A 20,637-nucleotide genomic window follows, 5' to 3' on the forward strand; every position below is an offset into this window, starting at 1 on the left:
TCTTGCCGTAAGCAGTTATTACCATAGCGTTTATTGGTGATTTTCTATTTCCTTCATTTCTTCTACACTCATTATTTAAAATTATTCTATAAAGGAGAGTTGTCCCTTCTTCCCCTTTTATTAATTTATTCAATTATTGATTTATATCAGTTTGGGTATTTATTTTGTTCTTTGGTTTGTAATCTAATACTATTATTTATTTTGTTGCTCAAATTGTTCCATATTTGGCTTTGGAAGCTCTTTCAGGTTGGCTCCTGTGTCTTTTTTTTTTTTTTTGCGGTACGTGGGCCTCTCACTGTTGTGGCCTCTCCCATTGCGGAGCACAGGCTCCGGACGTGCAGGCTCGGCGGCCATGGCTCACTGGCGCAGCCGCTCCGCGGCATGTGGGGTCTTCCCGGACCGGGGCACGAACCCATGTCCCCTGCATCAGCAGGCGGACTCTCAACCACTGCGCCACCAGTGAAGCCCTCCTGTGTCTTTTGACATGCCTGACATGCCCTCTTCTTTTTTTTTTTTCCCCTCTCCAGGTTCATTTTGTATTTTCTCTGCCTCAGTCCTGGAATTACCCACTTTTCCGGGGAGCTTTGGCTCTCCTTAGTCTCCATATTTAGTTCTCTTTAGTCTCTGGCAATTAGAAACTAAGATCTGGATGCAAGGTGTGTGTGTTGCTACTGGGATGTTGCAATTTCTAGTCCCTCTTAGGAGACAGAACTAGGATGTGTGTGAATGCATACTGATCAGTGTATTTATACACAACTGTATTTCTGAATTTGTCTATCTGTATATATTAAAAAGAAAAAGCAAAACATGAGTTCATATTGATACTTCTTTTTTAATATATTGAGATATTATGGCTTTTCTTCCTTAGTTTGTTATTATGTTGAAGTATATTAATTAGTTTTTGAATGTTGAACCAGATTTGAATTCCTGGAATAGACACCATTTTGTCATATATATTATTCTTTTTATATATTGCTGGATTTGATTTGTTAATATTTTATGAAGGATTTCTGCATCTATCAATGTTGGTCTGTAGGTTTGTTTTTGTAATGTCTTTGGTTTTGATGTTAATAGTAATGCTGGGTTTGTAAAAAGATTGGGAATTGTTCCCTCTGTAGGATTTGATATTTCTTCCTTGAATATTTGGTAGAATTTGGCTTATAATTTGCTTTGTTAGAAGATTTTAACTACATATTCAGCTTCTTTAGTAGGTATGTAAATATTCATGCTATCTATTTCTTCTTGAGTAAATTTTTTTTTCCAAATTTATTTATTTTTGGCTGCATTGGGTCTTCGTTGCTGCGCGCAGGCTTTCTCTAGTTGTGGCGAGTGGGGGCTACTCTTCGTTGCGGTGCACGGGCTTCTCATTGCGGTGGCTTCCCTTGTTGCAGAGCACAGGCTCTAGGCGCATGGGCTTCAGTAGTTGTGGCACATGGGCTCAGTAGTTGTGGCTCGCGGGCTCTAGAGCACAGGCTCAGTAGTTGTGGCATGGGCTTAGTTGCTCCGCAGCATATGGGATCTTCCCGGAGCAGGGATTGAACCCTTGTCCCCTGCATTGGCAGGCAGATTCCTACCACTGTGCCACCAGGGAAGCGCCTTCCTTAGTAAATTTGATGGGTTTTCTCTTTTAAGGAATTAGTCAGTTTTATCTAAGTTGTTGAATTTATGGGCATAGAGATGTTCATAGTAATCATTTTTTTTATCCTTTTCATATCTGTGAGGTCTGTAGTGGTGGCCCTTCTTTCATTTCTGATTTTGGTAATATGTATCTTTTCTTTCTCCCTTTCTTTTTGATCAGACTGAGTAGAGGTTTATCAGTTTTATTTATTTAAAAAAAAACCTAGGGGCTTCCCTGTTGGCACAGTGGTTAAAAATCCGCCTGCCAATGCAGGGGACACGGGTTCAAGCCCTGGTCTGGGAAGGTCCCACATGCCGCAGAGCAACTAAGCCCTTGCGCCACAACTACTGAGCCTGCGCTCTAGAGCCCGCGAGCCACAACTATTGAGCCCACGTGCCACAACTGCTGAAGCCCGTGTGCCTAGAGCCCATGCTCCACAACAAGAGAAGCCACTGCAATGAGAAGCTCGTGCACCGCAAGGCAGAGTAGCCCCTGCTCGCCGCAACTAGAGAAAGCCCATGCACAGCAACGAAGACCCAACACAGCCAAGAATAAACAAATAAAATAAATTAAACAAAACAAAACAAAACCAGGAATTCCCTGGCGGTCCCGTGGTTGGGACTCAGCTTCCACTGTCCAGGGCCTGGGTTTGATCCCTGGTCAGGGAACTAAGATTCTGCAAGCTGCGCAGCGCAGCCAAAACAATAAAAAATTAAAAATTAAAAAACCCAAACAACTCTTGATTTTATTGAGTTGGTTTTCCATTTCATTAATTTCTGTGTCGTCTTCATTACTTCCTAATTTTCTGCTTGCTTTAGATTGGATTTGGTTTTCTTTTTCTAAGGTCAAAGCTCAGATTATGGATTCAACACCTTTCATTTTTTCTTAATATAAACATTTAATGATATAAATTTCCCTCTAAAGTTAAAACTGCATCCCACAGTTTAAGGCTTTTGTTCCTTTTGGGAGACAAAAGAGAAGGGTACTGATGCAGTTCATGTCCCTCAACAAAAATTCCTGTTTCCCTTCCACAGTTCACCATTAGGAAGACTTTCTTAGGACTCTTGCCGTCTTTTCTGTGTGTGCTTGGTGGGATTCAGGAAGATAAAAACGTCCAAAAAGTGTGAATTACCCTTATATTTGCACCACACCTGCCCCCCTGGGAAGGGTGATTCACCGTCTTTCACCAGTACACTCTCAGTCTCCACCAATTTACCAACCATGCTAGCTGAACTCTTCTTACTGATATCCTGATATGCCTTCTTCCTGCATGTCAGTGTTCATGTCTTATCTCTCCGGGTGAAAACCTGTGTCTTCTTAGTTTTGGGGCCAGTTGATTACCCTCCAACTTCTGCATTCTGATGGGTTCAAAAAAATTGAGAATTTGTCATTTGACTTTTTTGTTTTTGGAAGGTTGGAAGTGACACTCTTTCTAGCTTTCTACATCCCCAAGCCTATAGCTTTATTTTAAAGTTCTTTTGCATTTTAGGTGATTAATAGTGTTTGTCCCTCAAGACAAAGTTAATTACCTCTTGCTCTTATGTTAGTACTTAGTACATACTTACATTACTGTATTTATCACACTATACTGTAATTATTTGTAATACATTATTTGTATATTTGTCTTTACTATTAGTACACTCTTTAGGGAAGCAAGATCTGTATCCTCTGTATACCTGGTGCTTCTTGATAAATGAAAGACATATGCTTATTGAATAGAATTACACTAAGATTTTCATTTTCATTTTCATAGCACAGTCCTGGTATATTGTAAGATGCTGAGTAAATATTTGTTGATTAATTCATGAATAAAAGGGCTTATTTAAATGATATTTATAAATTGAGTTAATTTATGTTTGCCCACATTTCCAGATAGTTTTAAAAAATTGGTTCATTTTAAAAGTCTGATTTAATCATTCCTGCAATTAAAAATCTTGCTGTGATTCAGATAGAAGATTGAGTTGCATGAATTAATCATTAGTTGTTCAACAGATATTAATGGGATTGAATTATTTTGTGCTCCTGGTAACTTTTTGGGCATTATTATTTATCTGAGAACTGCAGAGCAGTGGATAATAAATTACTGCATTTTTTGGGTTTGTCTTTAAAATTCAAATTGGGCTAGTTGTCATTGAAAGAGTAAAATAATATTATCTTGGTAGTACTTAGAACTAGATTAGCTTAAGAATAATTTTAGTCCTTATGTCGATTTTAAACAAACAAATAAGACTTTTTTTCAATCTAATTGCATCTTTTCCAGATCAGATTTTCGCCAGTAGCTAAAAAGTTATTTGTGGTAACTGCAGTGAGTGTTGTATCTGTAATTTTTCTGGCCCGTCACTTTAAAAGAAGACGTGGAAAGAAGAAAGGAAAAATATTACCATGGGAACCAGAGCATCTCATACTTGAATACACTAAAAGAGCAGCATCAGACAAAGGTATGTAGAAATAGCTGAATTAAGTCTGCAAAGGAAATTTTATATGTAAATCATTACTGGAGTGCAGTGATTTCAGTGTTTTAATTTCCAGAATTTCCTTGCTTAATATTTAACTCACAAGTAATACAGATTAATTTTAGAAAGATTAGAAAATACAGACAAGCAAACAGAAAAAATTAAAATCACTTGAAATTCTGCTACCCAGAAATAAATACTGCTAATACTTTGGTATATATCTATCCATTTATATTTGCACTTAAATGTCATATTGAGACATAAAATTTTATATTATATACAAGTAAATAATTTATGCATTTTAAGTAAAATTCATACCTTTTGTAACCTGCCTTTAAAATATTTAACATTATATAAGAATGTCTTTAAATGTCAATAAATATATCTCTGTGCTATCATTTTTAATATGTATTTAGTGTACAAATGTACTCTAATTATTTAACCAGTTCCGTGTTGTTCTCATTAGGTTGTTTTTCTTGCTTTGCGTATACTTGTCTGGTTTATTTCCTAAGTTTATAAAGTTCTAGAAGTAGAATTGCTGGCCTTTAAAGCATCTATAGTTTTTGTTAGAGATTTGATACATATTATCAAATTGTATCAATAGAAATAATTTCTTCAGCATGCTGCATTTATTTTTTAATTTTAAATTATTTTAAATTTATTATTTGATTTATCATATGATTTTGTGATTTGTTGGCCTAACAAATAATTAATGAATGACTATTTTGTGCCAAGTGTAGTGAACATTACAATAATGATGCCTCTCACTTACTGATGTTTTATTAGACCTCGGGTGCAGTGCTACATTCTATATATTCACTGTGTTAATTTAACCTTTATAACAATCCTATGAATTAGGACTATAATCCTATTTGTTGTTCCCATTTTATACCTAAAGAAAATTGAGATATGGAAAAGTTGAGTGACTTGCTCAAGTTCATATAACTAATAAGTGCAAGCATTTGAATTGAGGAGTGTCTTAACTGCTGCATTAAGATAAACTAAGGCACAGTGTCTGCCCTAGATGAATGGGTAGATGGTTAGGGGAGACAGATGTATAAAAAGGCTGATTACAATATAATGTGATAAGGATAAAGTTTAGAGGTAATTCAGGAAAGAAGTGCTTATATTTTGTTAAATTTATAATTTGAAGGTTCATAGTTGCCAGTATTTTTATGCTGATTACAGTAGACCATTCAAATACCACCTTGAGTAATTGATGAATGTTTTAATCTTCATTTCAGAAGCAGATTTTAGCAGTATTAAAAATATTATATAGAGATGTAGATTTTAATAATGGTATACATTTAATAATTTACACAATTGAGGGAAATGTGTTTTAAAATGAGCCCTCTGAATGAATATATAAACTTTAAAATTTTACCTGAAATTTATCATTGGAGTTATTGATACTTTAATATTAATACGTTTGTTTGGTAGGTTCAAGTTGTTCCAGTAGCAGACAGAATTTGACACTATCTTTAAGTTCTGCCAAAGACAAAGGATCTCAGTCTTATAATTATGCCAATGGAGGACTCTTCAGTAAATACTCAGGTTCTGCACAGAGTTTGGCCTCTGTAAGTAAAGAAAAAATTTTTATTAGTTTTTTCTTTTAACTATTTATATATCTATTGTTATCTATTGGTTTAAATGTCATACAGTTATAGATAGCTCTTAGTATGGAAAGAAGCTTAAGAAATCTGGTTGATCCTGTTTTCTTCAGGCAAGTAAAATTATCCTTTTGCTAAATATTCAGCCAACTTGGTTCCAGGTTGTTTTGAGTTAAGTGATGTGGTCCCATGGGGTCCTCTGAGGATGATGTTGGTATGGAAGTGTTGTTTCAAAGCTAGATGCTCTGCAGAAAGCTAGAAGATGCAGCAAACATGGTACTAGGTCACAAAAATCACTTGATGAACCTGCCAAGGGTGGAGTTCTTCACCTCTTTCTTGACAGCATTAATATAGTATTGATTGACAGGTGAAAAATGAAGTTAATATTTGTTTAAATCTAATGTAGTTTTAAAAATTAGGTAGGATACGCACTTCCTACTAAGTAAAGAAGAGGCAAAAAGCAAACAGTGAAAATGTGCTCCTGATCCTCTCAATTCCCCTCCTTAGAGACGGACACTGACAATTTCTTATGTATATACTTCCAGGGAGAATATGCCTCCTACCATCATATATATTCATTAAAAAAATAGTTTAAAAAATAAAAAAATACTTTATAGAATATCATAATCTGTTCCATACCTTGCTTCTGTATTTTGTTGGAATATACAGCTGCCCCATTCTTAAATGCCTAAAAATATACCAAATTTTTAAAGGCTATTCTGTGGTAGGAACATCTAGATCAAAGGCATGCAGACTCTCAATTCGTTTGTGAAACTGAGCTGGATGATGAAGTATATGCCCATTCTATAATCTGGGGTACCTCTGTGTTGAATTTTCTCAACTGAAAGTTGAAGCTGTTCTTGACTAGAGAAAAGGAGTTTTATGGTAATAGTATAAGTAAGAAGTCTTTAGAATCACTTTACTAGATGTGCCTTAGCTGACCTAGTCATTCCACTGCCAGGGCTGTGAACCCAGATTTCTGCCTCTTAATGAGTGCCTCAGTGAGGGTCATGACAACAGGAGTGGAAGAGGAGGGAACAGGGTCCACAAAACTTGGTAACTGGATATGAGGGGTGTGGGAAGAGAAGTTGTTTGAGGAATTATGGAGATAAAAGTACTGTGAGTGAACTTGGGAGGAGGAAGAGTTTTTGTTGTGGGAAGATGCAGAGCTCTTTTTTGATATAGTCATTTTGAGATGCCAACAGAAGAGCCAAGTGGAGTCACCAAATAGGCAGGTGGAAGTGTGGGCTTAGATTTCTCAAAAGAGGACAGAATTGAAGTTCAAGATTTGGGAGTCATTTGCATAGAGGTGGCTGAAATGATTGGCTCAGCGGACCTTGCTAGAGAAGGGAAGATGACAGAGGCTTTTCGATTTTCATTATTACATAGTAGAGAATCAGCATTGTAATAAGTTCTAAAAGGAAAATAAGCTAGCTACCTCAAATCAAAGTAGGTGTGGATAAATAAATACTTAATGACAGTAAACTATAAAAATAACTGCTTGATTTTTGATGGAAATATCTGATTTATGTTCAAAATATTGTTCTAGTTGTATATTTTTGAGCAAACAAGGGTTCAGAATACTTAGGGCCTTATGACTCTTAAGTTTGACTGAATATAATCAGATTTATTTCTTCAGGTAGAAATTCCATGGGTTGTTATACCAGGATTAAGATTTACATAAATAATTTATAAATATAAAAGATCGCAAAATACTATTACAAAAGAGATTTTGAAGTAACTTCTGTCCATTTTAATTTTAGGTCCAGAGTGTCAATTCTTGTCATAGCTGTGCTTGTGGCAATTCTAATTCCTGGGACAAAGCAGATGAAGATGATATTAAACTTGTTAATATTCCTGTGACCACTCCTGAGAACCTATACTTGATGGGTAGGAATAACATAATGAAGTTTTAAGATACTGTACTCACATTTAATGTGAAACAGAAGAATGATGAATTGTTCTAAGGGAAGCAACTATAATTCTAAAATGTTCTCATCTGTTGACTCTAGTCTATATAACATAACATGTTGTGTTAGCTTCCTGAGGCTACTGTTAAAATTACCACAAACTTGGTGGTTTAAAACAATAGAAATATATTCTTTCAGAGTTCTGGAGCCCTGAAGTCTGAAATCATTAATTATCACTGGGCTGAAATCAAGGTGGCATTTGGGCCATGCTCCCTCTGGAGGCTTGGAAGAGAATTCATTCCGTGCCTCTTCCAGCTTCTGGTGGCTTCAGGCTTGTGGCCACATGACTCTAATATCTGCCTTCCTCTTCACTGTGTGTATCAAATCTCCCTCTGCCTCTCTTTTATAAGGATGGTTGTGATTGGTTCTAGAGCCCACCAGATAATTTAGGATAATCTCCCCATGTTAAGATTCTTAATTTAATCACATCTGCAAAGACACTTTTTTCTTATATGGTAACGTTTACAAGTTCCAGAGACTAGGGCCTGATATCTTCGGGTGGTTATTATTCAATCTATTACACTTACCTAACCTAATCTGTTGACTTTTATCTAATGAATCTATCAAAATCCACTTTATGTAGTCTTTTATCTAGATATCATTTGTATTCTTCCTATATCTAGAAAGGATTTTAGATAGAAAGAGGCATGTGTTTACAGCTCAAACATGAGCATGTCTAGAACGTCTCACTGTAGCCCAGGAAGAGAACCAGAGACCTTAACACCAAATCAGATTCAAGTGCATTTTCAAATCCATTCCCCTGTTCTTCTGTACTCTATTTCAGGCTATATTCCTTTTAAGGGAAGTGCATACTAACTAAAAAAAAAAAACCAAAAAAATCTTGATGTGGCCTTGGCCAGTGAGTAGTAAGGGGATGGTGAGTTGGCAGAAGGACTGTGTGCCTGCGTGCATTCCCACACTCTAGAATAGTTAAAGACTATATCATCTGTAAAGCAATTATACTCCAATAAAGATGTTAAAAAAACAAAAAGACTATATCATCCGCCGTGATGTCACAGTAGGTAATACTGCACGGGGGGAGAGATATAGGAGTAGTTCTTCTGCCACCTTTTCCAGGTCTTCTGAGAATTAAGCTCACTATGTTTCTAGATTAACTATGCCTAGTAAACCTACACTCAACACTTCTGTAGGAACACTGAGAGTTAGAATTGAAGAGAAATAGAGTAAAACTAGGGAAGCTGCAGGGAGTCTCAGTGTCATAGAATTAGGATCGGTAGGAGATATTGTTTCAATTCCCACCTATTGTTTCAGTTCCCTTCATAGTGTTGATGACATAAAAAATATATTGGTAACATGTTTGAATTCCTGTTACAAAACTGCTGATGTGTGACAGTTTGGGCCACGTTCTGCAGTCAAGTGAGACACAGTACTTCCTGAGAGGTAACTTTTATCTTTGGACAACTCTGCTGTTAGATAATTCTTCCTTGTATTTAGCCAAAATAATCAGAAGGATAGAGAGTGGATGGAGTGAGAGGAGGATGAAGGAATTAGAATTGTATAGCTTGGAAAAAGGAAGTCTTTTAAGTGAGTAAATTTTTTAGAAGCAAGATCCAGACAATGAGTCTTTGCTACAGAAAATTAAACAATTTAAGGCCTACATTTCATTTAAAGAACATCTTATTTGTTTAGAGTTGTAGGTTCTCCAGATAACTGAAGAAATGATTTTCGAGGACAGGTATTCTCTAGCTACCATATCTTAAAAACATCTTCAGAATGACTTGGTCAGATTCTTAAGCAGCTTTTAAAGATCTTTTACTTTTATATGTCTAGAAAAATTGAGGTTTTGAAATATTTTGGTTTTGTTTGAAGTGCATAATTATTATTATTATTTTTTTTTTTTTTTTTTGCGGTACGCGGGCCTCTCACTGTTGTGGCCTGAAGTGCATAATTATTTTGGTAAGCCTTTTTTTTTTTTTAATTTGGAGAAAAAGAGGCACATATTCACCTATTTTCCTACAAAAGCTTTCTATAAGGAGGGATATGAAATTCCTACTCAGATTGTAACCCTTTATTGGTTCTTCTTGTATATTTTTAACTCTGGCCCAGCACTTTATCCATCCAAATCAGCAAGTTGGTGTCAAGGTGGTCTAAGATACCTTTTGGTGGAAAAAAGATAGAAAAGACTTTATTCTGGACCTCTGTGCTGTTATCTTTCTTCTTAGCTTTACTCTCTCCTTCTGAGAACCTCTTGTAAACCTGATAGTTTCTTATCAACTAGTTTCTTCTATTCGCCCATCAGTTTTCTGTTTCATTTAGGGGGATATTTTGAAAGATAGTTATGTGACTATAAAAATTAGCCATTATTGTTAGGACTTTTGATGAATTCATGATATTTTTTTAGAAAATTTCCAAGCACTGTATACCTTTGAGTTACATATTTTAAAAAGGGAAAACATACTAGTCATTTCTCTCTCATTGTTGGTTGACTACATCTGTAGACCTGGAATGTATTGGGATATTAAGATTCTGCTAAGAAATGATGTGAGCATAAATTTTATCCTTTAGTGCCAAAATTACAGTCACACTGTGCCATTGGTGCTAACTGTGTGAAAAACACTTTAGACTGAAAATGATTTTGGTATTGATTTCACTTATTTAAAATTGTTCTGTTCTTGGGACTTCCCTGGTGGCGCAGTGGTTAAGAATCTGCCTGCCAATACAGGGGTCGTGGGTTCGATCCCTGGTTTGGGAAGATCCCACATGCTGCGGAGCAACTAAGCCCATGTACCACAACTACTGAGCCTACGCTCGAGAGCCCACAAGCCACAACTACTGAAGCCAGCGTGCCTAAAGCCCGAGCTCTGCAGCGAGAGAAACCACCGCAATGAGAAGCCTGTGCACCGCAACAAAGAGTAGTCCCCACTTGATGCAACTAGAGAAAGCCTGCGTGCAGCAACAAAGACCCAATGCAACCAAATAAATTTAAAAACTTTTAAAAATTAATAAAATTGCTCTGTTCTTTGGAAATCGCAGGCAGTCCAGTGGTTAGGACTCAGCACTTTCACTGCGGGGGCCTGGGTTCAGTCCCTGGTTGGGGAACTAGGATCCTGCAAGCCATGTGGCACAGCCAGAAAAAAAATAAAATAAAATTGTTCTGTTCTCAATTTTTAGGTATGGAATTGTTTGAAGAGGCATTGCGTCGATGGGAACAAGCTCTAACCTTTCGAAATAGACAGGCTGAAGACGAAGCCTGTAGTTCCATTAAATTGGGTGCGGGAGATGCCATTGCAGAAGAAAGTATAGATGTAAGGATGATTTATTTGGGAGTGATCTTCATAATATTGGAACAGTTGAACTATTTTTAATGTTGGTTCAGTGTATTTGATTTCTGTGGCATTTAATAGAACTTTTTTTTTCCTTCCTTGGGATTGTGTGGGGATATTTCTTACTGGGCTTTTCCTGTTCGGTTAGTTGTTAAACCCCAAATTTGCAATTTATCATTGTTTCCTGATTTTTCAAGAAAATAAAGAATTAAGCAAATATGATTTTTAAAAGTCTGTTTTGTGCTTTGGGTTTAATTAAGTGCCATTATATACATAAAAATCACACAGAGTTAGAGCTAGACTCATCTAGGTTAGTGATTCTCAAATTTGAGCATGCATCAGAAGCCTCTGAAAGACTTGCTGAAAAATAGATTTGGGGGTCCCACCTTCAGGGTTTCTAATTCATTTCTAATTTGCAATTCTAACAAGTTCCCAGGTAATACTGATGCTGCTGGTTCAGGGACCTTACTTTGAGAACCTTACTTTGAGATCTGGTCCAACTCCTTAATTTTACAGATTACTAAATGGAGATGATTTTATCTGAGGCATAGCTAGAACCCAGGCCTCCTGACTTCTATCATAGTATTCTCACCACCCAACAGCATTTTTTATATCCCTCACTTTTCTGCCTTTCATTTAAAAGTGGAAAGTGTTTAGAATTTTAACATTAGAATCTAATATTTGCTGTGTGTACTTTTTCTCTCCTTATAGGATATTATTAGTACTGAATTTATCCATAAACTTGAAGCTCTGCTGCAAAGAGCATATCGTCTCCAAGAGGAGTTTGAAGCTACTCTAGGGGCATCTGATCCTAATTCCCTTGCTAATGATATGGGTAAGGTGGTTATTTTATATGGTTTTTATGAAATGTGTGATTTTATTCTTTTCTATTCTTGGAATCATTGGCATAAGTACATTAATATGGTTACATACTTTTTAGAAAATAGCCAACAGAAAAAGAGTACTAGCATATTTATTGGATTTTTTTCTTTCAGTTTAACTTTTCAAGTGAACTAATTGACATAAATTCAAGTACTTACCATAGATAGGATTGTAACATTATTTTAAAATTACATTCTAAGTGAAAGAATCCCAGTTAAAGTGTTAGAGGGAGGAAAAAAATAATAATATAAAAATGAGACAGAGACACACTACCTCAGAAACAGGCATGTAGCTCATGACTTACATTTAAAGTATTTTAAGTCACTCTATTTCTTGACGCAATTTCAGTTGCAGGCTACATTTTGATGTAAGTAGTCAATACATACGTCAATATATACCATTACCTTTGTTTCCTACTTTAAAGAAAAAAGAACTTTGAAAAGACTTCTTAAGTGAAGTCTTCCAAGGAAAGAATGATTAAAATTATTTCCGGGAGTTCCCTGGTGGCTTAGTGGTTAGGATCCTGGGCTTTCACTGTGATGGCCTGGGCTGGTTGGTGAACTGAGATCCTGGAAGCTGCCCAGCGCGGCCAAAAAAAAGCTTCCTTGACTTCAGTACATCATCCAAAGAATGAAATAAAATAAAATTACATTATATATTTTTTTTTGTTAAAAGTAATTTAAATTTTTTTATTTGAGGATTTTTGTTTTCTAATAAAGAAAAATTGTTAAGGCTTGTTAAGTTTTTCCACATTTATTTCTGAACATGAAGTACTGAAAGTGGCTGCATTTTGAGATGTTTACATATTCATATATTTTGAATTTAGGTAAAAGATTTCACTTGTATTAGAATTATGAATTTCTGTCTATATGTTACAGTGAGGGTTATGTGAAACCTCTGCATTAATTTTGGTCTTTGCTTTTTCATCCTGTTACTGTCACCAAAAATTATTCATTAGACTTGAATGAATAGTTTTTTAAAAGTTTCTCTGCTTTTGGCATAGGTATAATATTTTGACATGGAGATTCAGGCCAGAAGAAAAGTAGACAGTATTCATGTCAACAAATAGAATTTGCCAAAGGTTTCTATTTACATTTTTTTTACACAATTTCTTTTATAACTTATTAGAATGGCATTTATGATAGTAAGTAGGAAAAAGAACAGAGAGAAGCATTTTTGTAAATGAATTTTTACTGGAGTATAGTTGCTTTACAATGTTGTGTTAGTTTCTACTGTACAGCAAAAATGAATTGGCTATACATATATCCCCTCTGTTTTGGATTTCCTTCCCCTTTATGTCACCCCAGTGCATTAAGTAGAGTTCCCTGTGCTATACAGTATGTTCTCATTACTTATCTATTTTATACATAGTATCAATAGTGTATATGTGTCAATCCCAATCTCCTAATTCCTCCCTACCACCGAAGCATTTTTAAAAGAAGTCAAATGTAAAAATGGGAATGGAACAACTAGAAGAGATAGCAAAGTGGTTAAGTAGCAAGGAAAGCCACAGAGAAAAAGAAGTAGGAAAAAATTATAAATATAAGGAAGGAAGAGGAAGAGGGCCTGAGACTTTTATTCTTTTATTCTGGAAATGGAGGCTTTGCCCTCACTGTTCTAATCTTCTGCTTGCAGTTTCTGTCCAGCCTCATGATAAGGATCATGTAGATGTGTAGTTCTTGTACTTGTTAGTCTTCTAATATGCATCTCAGATTTCGTTCTGTTTGGCATGCCCAAAGTTTCTTTTTTCTACTGTCCATAGAAGTTGGTGGAATCCATCTCTGATTTCTTCAGTTTATTAGGTAATAAAGGTTTTTTGGGTATTGCCCAGAGGGTCTGCTTTGGGTTTACATTGCATCTGGACAAGAAGACCCCTGGGAAAATGGCTTAATTTCTGGGGCCTTCAAGTTGTTTCTGAGGAAATTGTTGTTAATTTGGAACTCTAAATGGGTAGGATTTCTAGAGTGGGACTCCTAATCAGTCTATCCATTTGGTTAGCTTAGGTTTGTAATAAGTTCCTGACCCCACCCATGTCTTAACCTGAGCTGTCAGTGGCTACTAGGCTGGCTGGCTTTTCCCTGCAGCCTAGCAGTACCTTGGCCTGTTATTGCCCTGGAGATCCCAGTTGACATGAAGCTGTTATATTTTGTTCCTTCTTGGGAATTATTTGGATGTTCTTCTATATCGCAAGTTTCCATTTTGGAACTTCTGGATTCAAAGAGCTGAATCTATGGCCAGGACTCTAGTAGGGAAGTAGTTCTGTTATATCTGTTATTTGATATTAATCAAAATTGCTTAGAAGTCAGTTAACTCTCCTCATTCTCTAAATCCAAATTCATTTTACACATTTAATGTATATTAATGAGAGGCAACTTACAATTAGTAGTCATAAATAAAGAGAGGTTAACAAATGCCTTCAGAGGCTCAGGGGTGAATTTAAACCACCCCTTATTGATCTGACTTCAGTGAATACTTTATTGTTTTGAAATTTGCTTTGTCTTATTTAATAAAATCAAATTTTTTTTCTCCTAAGGATTTGATAGGTTTTCAAGGTTGGAAGATGTTTTAGCAGTCATCTAATTTATCGCCTTTCCCCCTGGACTTAATATTTGACAGCTACCATTGTTTGCATGTCACCATGTTCCAGGGCCTTTGCTAAGTAAGGCCCATAGTTTCTTCTCTGAGTCAGGCACAATTCTAAGTAAAAATTATGTCACTTAATCCTTACAACTTTTATGAGGTAAGTATAGTTATCCTCATTTTTCAGACGGGGAGAGAGGTACAGAGGTATTAAATCACTTCCCCAGAGTTACATAGCTATTAAGTGACAGAACTTAGATTTGGGCCCAGGTGGCTGGCTTTGGAGTCCATAAACCACCATGCTGTATTGCCTCACCACTTAGAAGACAGACATGTTCTTTGAATGGGAGGATTGACTGTGAACTCTTTGTGGCAAAGTTCCCTGTAAGAAATGTCTTGGAGCAGGTAGTCTGGAATCCCCACAACTGCTGAAGTAAGGAACCTTATTTCTGGTGGTGGTATCATTTATTTAGTGTGGATCTTCCTTTCCTTTAAATTTTTTCTTCCTCCGCATCTATCTGGGGATCTGCAATGAACTCATGCATCTTTCCTCCTCTCTCAGGCCCTCTATGCAGTCTAGACAGACTTTGCGCATTTTATTTTTTTTAAATATTTATTTATTTGGCTGCGTCAGGTCTTAGTTGCAGCATGCGGGATCTTCGTTGCAGCATGTGGGATCTTTCGTTGCGGCGCGTGGCCTTCAGAGCGCAGGATCAGTATCTGCGGCACATGGGCTCTCTAGTTGTGGCGTGCAGGCTCTAGAATGCACAGGCTTAGTTGCCCCATGGCATGTGTGATCTTAGTTCCCCAACCAGGGATCAAACCTGCGTCCCCTGCATTGGAAGGCAGATTCTTAACCACTGGACCACCAGGGAAGTCCCTCACGCGTTTTATAGAAGGGAGTTATCAAGGTTTAATCCAGGAACTGAAGACGTGAACTGCTGTATTTACCTGAGGGAATAGGGGGAGAGGGCCCAACTGTGCCAGCTGACTTTAATGTAGCACTTTAATGAGTTATTCTAGTGGATTACCTTTTGGCCTATATCTGCATAATAGCTAAAAATACAAACTCAAGATTCAGACTAACTGGGTTCAAATTCTGTCTTCACCATTTATTAGCTGATGATTATGTAACTTGTCTAAGCCTCAGCTTCTTCATCTGAAAAATGGGCATGTAGTACCTATTTAACAAAGTAATTATGAGAATTAAATTATATTAACAAATAAAAAGTCTAGGGAACAGGGTAACAATATTTATGAGGTTGGAGTTTGGAACTCTCTGAGGAAGACAATCATTTTTACCTCTAGGATATTAGGCTGTGGTTTGATAGGACCTACCTGATCCTACCTTGGCCAATTTCAAGGTATTCTTTAAAATTTCTGGTCTGGGGCTTCCCTGGTGGCGCAGTGGTTGGGAGTCCGCCTGCCGATGCAGGGGACGTGGGTTCGTGTCCCGGTCCGAGAAGATCCCACGTGCCGCGGAGCGGCTGGGCCCGTGAGCCATGGCCGCTGAGCCTGCGTGTCCGGAGCCTGTGCTCCGCAACAGGAGAGGCCACAACAGTGAGAGGCCCGCGTACCAAAAAAAAAAAAAAAAGATAAAATTTCTGGTCTGGTGATACCTTTTCCATGTGTTCCAGTGAGGCAGTTATTTTCTTCCTGTCATTTTTTTTTGGGGGGGGGGCCACTCCACGTGGCTTGATTGAACCCATGCCCTCGGCAGTGAGAGTGCGGAGTCCTAACCACTGTACCGCCAGGGAATTCCCTCTTCCTGTCATTTTTAATGGGGCTTTAGGAAGGAGAAGTAGATGCTTTTTTTTTTAAATTTAATTAATTAATTTATTTATTTTGCCTGTTCTGGGTCTTCATTGCGGCACACAGGCTTCTCTAATTGCAGTGCGAGGATTTCTCTAGTTGCAGCGTGCGGGCTCAATAGTTGTGGTGCACGGGCTTAGTTGCGGTATGTGGGATCTTAGTTCCCCAGCCAGGGGTCGAACCTGGGCCCCCTGCATTGAGTTAAGAACATGGAATCTTAACCACTGGACCACCAGGGAAGTCTGGAGAAGTAGATGCTTGCTCTGTCATCTTGAACTAGAAATTCTGGACATTATAATTACAGAGCCTAAGGACTACATTAACTTGTAACATTGCTAATGTAGAGCTAATGGTTAACTAAAACTTTTAAGTTCTTTGTTGTTACTGTTAGATGTTATTATTAAGTCACAACTTCCTTCATTTGTTCCTGTGCAGTTGTGTTTTTGGACCCAAGGTTTAGATGTTATGTTTATTATTCCTACTAAATTGTCATTTCTCAGTCATCACTCTGAATTAAGATAGTTTTAGATTTTGATTTGATATCCCTTTTAGCTTTCTATCACTTTCTAGTTTGTTCAGTTTGGTCTATTTGTTCATCAATGCTCTCATTGAAACCATTAACAAAAAATGCTTAAAGGAAAACTTATTTCCCTCTACTTAAAATTTCTGACAACAGATGAGTGGATTTTCCACACCAAGCAATTCTCCGGTTCTCTTTGGATACCAACTGGGTATCCTGCAATTTAATTCAATTTGAGCACTAATTACCCAGAGTTAGCACAGATTCCACAGGTAAAGGGCTCATCTCACAAGGCTGCCCCCCCTCATATGCCAATCGCAAATCCAGGCCTCCCATGCTTCTGACCAACTAACTGTCTGTAAATCAGAGGTTCCCACCACTCCCTCCTTGGGCTTCATAATTTACTAGAATGGCTCACAGAATCCTGGGAAACACTTTTCTTACTATTACTGGTTTATTATGAAAGATATAACTTAGCAACAGTCAAATGGAAGAGGTGCATAGGGCATGGTATGGGGAATGGGTGTAGAACTTTCATACCCCGTCCAGACACAACGTTCTCCCGGCACCGGGATGTGTTCACCAACTTGGAGCTCTCTAAACCCTACAGTTTGGTGTTCTTATGGAGATTCCATTATATAGGCATGGTTGATTAAATCTTTGGCTATTGGTGATTAACTTAATCCCCAGCCTCTCTCCCTTCAGGGGTCAGGGTTGGAGTTGAAAGTTGCAACTTTCTAATCAGAGGGTTTGTTCCCTTGGCAACCATCCCCCATCCTCCAAGAGTCACCTCATCAACATAAACTCAGGTATAGTTGAAAGGGGCTTATTATGAATAGCAGAAGATACTCCTCTCACCCCCATCACTCAGGAAATTTCAAGAGTTTTAGAAGCTCTGTGCCGGGAACCATGATAAATATATATTACTTATTTTATCACAATACCATATTTTAAAGTGGACAGGGCCAGAGTCAAAGATCTGAGGCATGACTTTCAAGTAGCCTTAGCAACTTGTGCAATAAGCTATAAATTCAACTGTTTCTGCTTTCATATTTTTTTCATCTTGATCATAAAGAGATCATGGGATACTTTATTATGTATCATGCCAAAATATGTGTGTATTTATGTACTTAACTAGTTAATTTAAGAAAATATTATATGAATTTTTTTGAAAAAGATTTAATATCAATTCACATTGTTTGGAAATATTGTCATTGCTGAGCTGTTTTGCAGATAGGTATTTGCCATCAAGTATTCATGGCTGGTTTTACACTCACTTGCAAATAAATAAATCATTTTAGTTTTGAAAGGCACATGTGTCAGGTTTTATTGACTATAAGAGCCTCAGCAAAACTTATTTCTCTAATTTTGGAATTCAAAATATAAACGGGGGCTCTACTTAATTTTACATTCATTTGTACTGTTTATAGTAAGTAGTAAGTAGTTTGCCAAGTTAACATTGTGGACTATAGGAGGACAGTTTAAATCCTCCTAAGCATGATTCTTTTAGTATGTTTAAAATCGTCTTAGAGTTTTTCTTTTTTGATAACAGTGTATTTGTTGAAAGTAAATTATATCGATCCTCTTTAGCAGATCCAAAAATACTTTTGACTTGTCAGTATTGTGAGTTATTTGGTTAGTTTAGGTAGGTGAAGTTAATAACAGAGTTTTAAAAATGTATGATTCTAACACTGGATTGCGGTGATAGTTGCACAACTCTATACATTTACTAAAATTCATTGAATTGTACACTTAAAATGGGGAAGTTTTATGGTTTGTAAATTATACTTCAATAAAGCTGTTAAAAATACAGTGTGATTCTGTTAAGCTAATTTTAAGTAAGTAATTTTTTGTGATTTGAAAAAGTGCAAAATAGCACTTCATACTAAAAATTTTAAATAATGCAAGTGTCAAAAAAAATTTTTTTTAATTCATTAAGAATCTCTTAGTTTCAAAGCTCATGGACATGGTGAATTACAAATTTTGTTTACCCAAGGTGATGCCACTTCAGCTGGTAACCAGAAATACTGAGTATCCTATGTCAATATCCAGTGAACTATACTATTGGTTACATGCATGGGAACTTATGCAAATGGTTTTGGTGATAATTGTGCTGTTAATTTTACTTTTATTGTTAACTTTAGAATGTTTTTTATATTCTATAATATAATCATCCAAGTGGTCATTAAATTAAATGTGATAAAGAAGCTCAAATAACTGCTGACACTCATGCTGTTAATTTAGTACAGAGCATCCTGGAAATATTGGAACTAATGCTAAGAAAATAAAAGAGCGGAATTGAAGCAGGAGCCCTTTTATTTAAAAAATGAAATAAACCTCTGGCAACATGGCTCTAAAATCACAACTCTAATTCACCCCTAAGCCAGGTTATCATCTGTGTTGAAATAGGAAATATTTTTGATATCTGGGAAGGAAGTGATAGTGATACAAAAAGCTTTACTACCAATACTTAGTGTTTTTAAAACATTCTTAAAAACAGACTGTATTATAGTCATTTATTGTGCTTTGAAACTATGCTTGAGAAAAGAAATATAGTACAATAGTTGTATGTCAGCATTTCTTTACATTTATTCCTATAGCAAAGTAGCTTTGAATTAGGCAGGGTTTGAATTACGTTTTAAGGCATGAATTCCTTGTATAAAATGTAACCACCCTGTATTCTCTAATTCACCTTTGTCATGTTCTGTACTGATATTTCCTTAATCATTATGAATTAATGAATCATTATTGGGTATAGTTCTGTATTTGCTCTTACACACCAAAAAGTTTACTTCTGGCTTAAACAAAAGTTATTTGCTCTGTTCTTCTGATTATTAAATAAAATAAAGATTTTAGTTCTCTAATTTAAAAAAAACAATCATTTCCCTTCACTTACAAGAGACCACTTATTGTTAAATGCAAGGTGTTGAAGTCACTAGAGGGCAGCACACTTTATCTGCATGTGGGACGCCTATGACTCATAACTGCCCTTCTGTGCTGTTCGTAGCACTGGGAGTTAAATTTAGGTCACCACTCTTTTTCTGGCGTGTTTCGTATACACCTGCTACTGTAACTCAGAGTGAGACAGAGTCAGGAGGGTATGCACAGAGACTTGAAATAATATTACTGTACAGTTCCATTTGTGTGCAATTTCTTCTAGCTAACAGCATGTAGAAGTGTTACATTTATTTGTAGTTTCTGTTTTTCAGATAGTTGTTAAATTATAATTGTTAAATGATAATTTTGTTATTGTACTGATAATTTTTGAAGATTCAACCAAAAGACTGCACTATGTTTTCAGTTGTAAACAGTATAGCTTAGTGGTTAAGAACATGGGCTTTGGAGTTAAACAAACATGGGTTCAAATACTGGCTCTACCACTTTTACTAGCTGTGAAACCTAAGGAAGCCTTGACCTTTCTTAGACTCATATTCTTCCTCTGTAAGCCGGAGGACTATATTAGGATCAGCTTCATAGAATTGTGAAGATGAAATGAGATAACATGTATATCGTATTTTAGCATAGGTACATGGTGAACACTTGTTATCCATTCATATATATTCTGGCATTTTTATGAGGCCTGTTCTAAGATTGTTTAAAAAATACATGGTTGGGCTTCCCTGGTGGCGCAGTGGTTGAGAGTCCACCTGCCGATGCAGGGGACACGGGTTCGTGCCCCGGTCCAGGAAGATCACACATCCCGCAGAGCGGCTGGGCCCGTGAGCCATGGCCGCTGGGCCTGCGCGTCCAGAGCCTGTGCTCTGCAACAGGAGAGGCCACAACAGTGAGAGGCCCGCGTATCGAAACAAAAACAAAAACAAAAAACATGGTTTATCACCACAGAATCCACCTAACCGATCTCCCACTCATATCACTCTGTCCACTCAAGTGGCAGACACTCTCCTGAA

The 20,637-nt window shown here is 36.8% G+C and overlaps 1 protein-coding gene across 5 annotated transcripts in view; it reads left to right on the forward strand.

The window, feature by feature from the left end:
• Positions 1–20,637, forward strand: part of MIGA1 (mitoguardin 1) — a 91,444-nt gene that overhangs the window by 22,595 nt on the left and 48,212 nt on the right. For all 5 annotated transcript variants that reach the window (XM_079902027.1, XM_079902028.1, XM_079902030.1 and 2 more), the window contains exons 3-7: positions 3,879–4,056; positions 5,512–5,648; positions 7,445–7,571; positions 10,784–10,917; positions 11,647–11,770. In XM_079902027.1, the coding sequence (XP_079758153.1) occupies positions 3,879–4,056; positions 5,512–5,648; positions 7,445–7,571; positions 10,784–10,917; positions 11,647–11,770 (700 nt within the window). The remainder of the gene's footprint in view (positions 1–3,878; positions 4,057–5,511; positions 5,649–7,444; positions 7,572–10,783; positions 10,918–11,646; positions 11,771–20,637) is intronic.

Source organism: Stenella coeruleoalba (genome assembly GCF_951394435.1).
Source record: "Stenella coeruleoalba genome assembly, chromosome: 1".
NCBI lineage: Eukaryota > Metazoa > Chordata > Mammalia > Artiodactyla > Delphinidae > Stenella > Stenella coeruleoalba.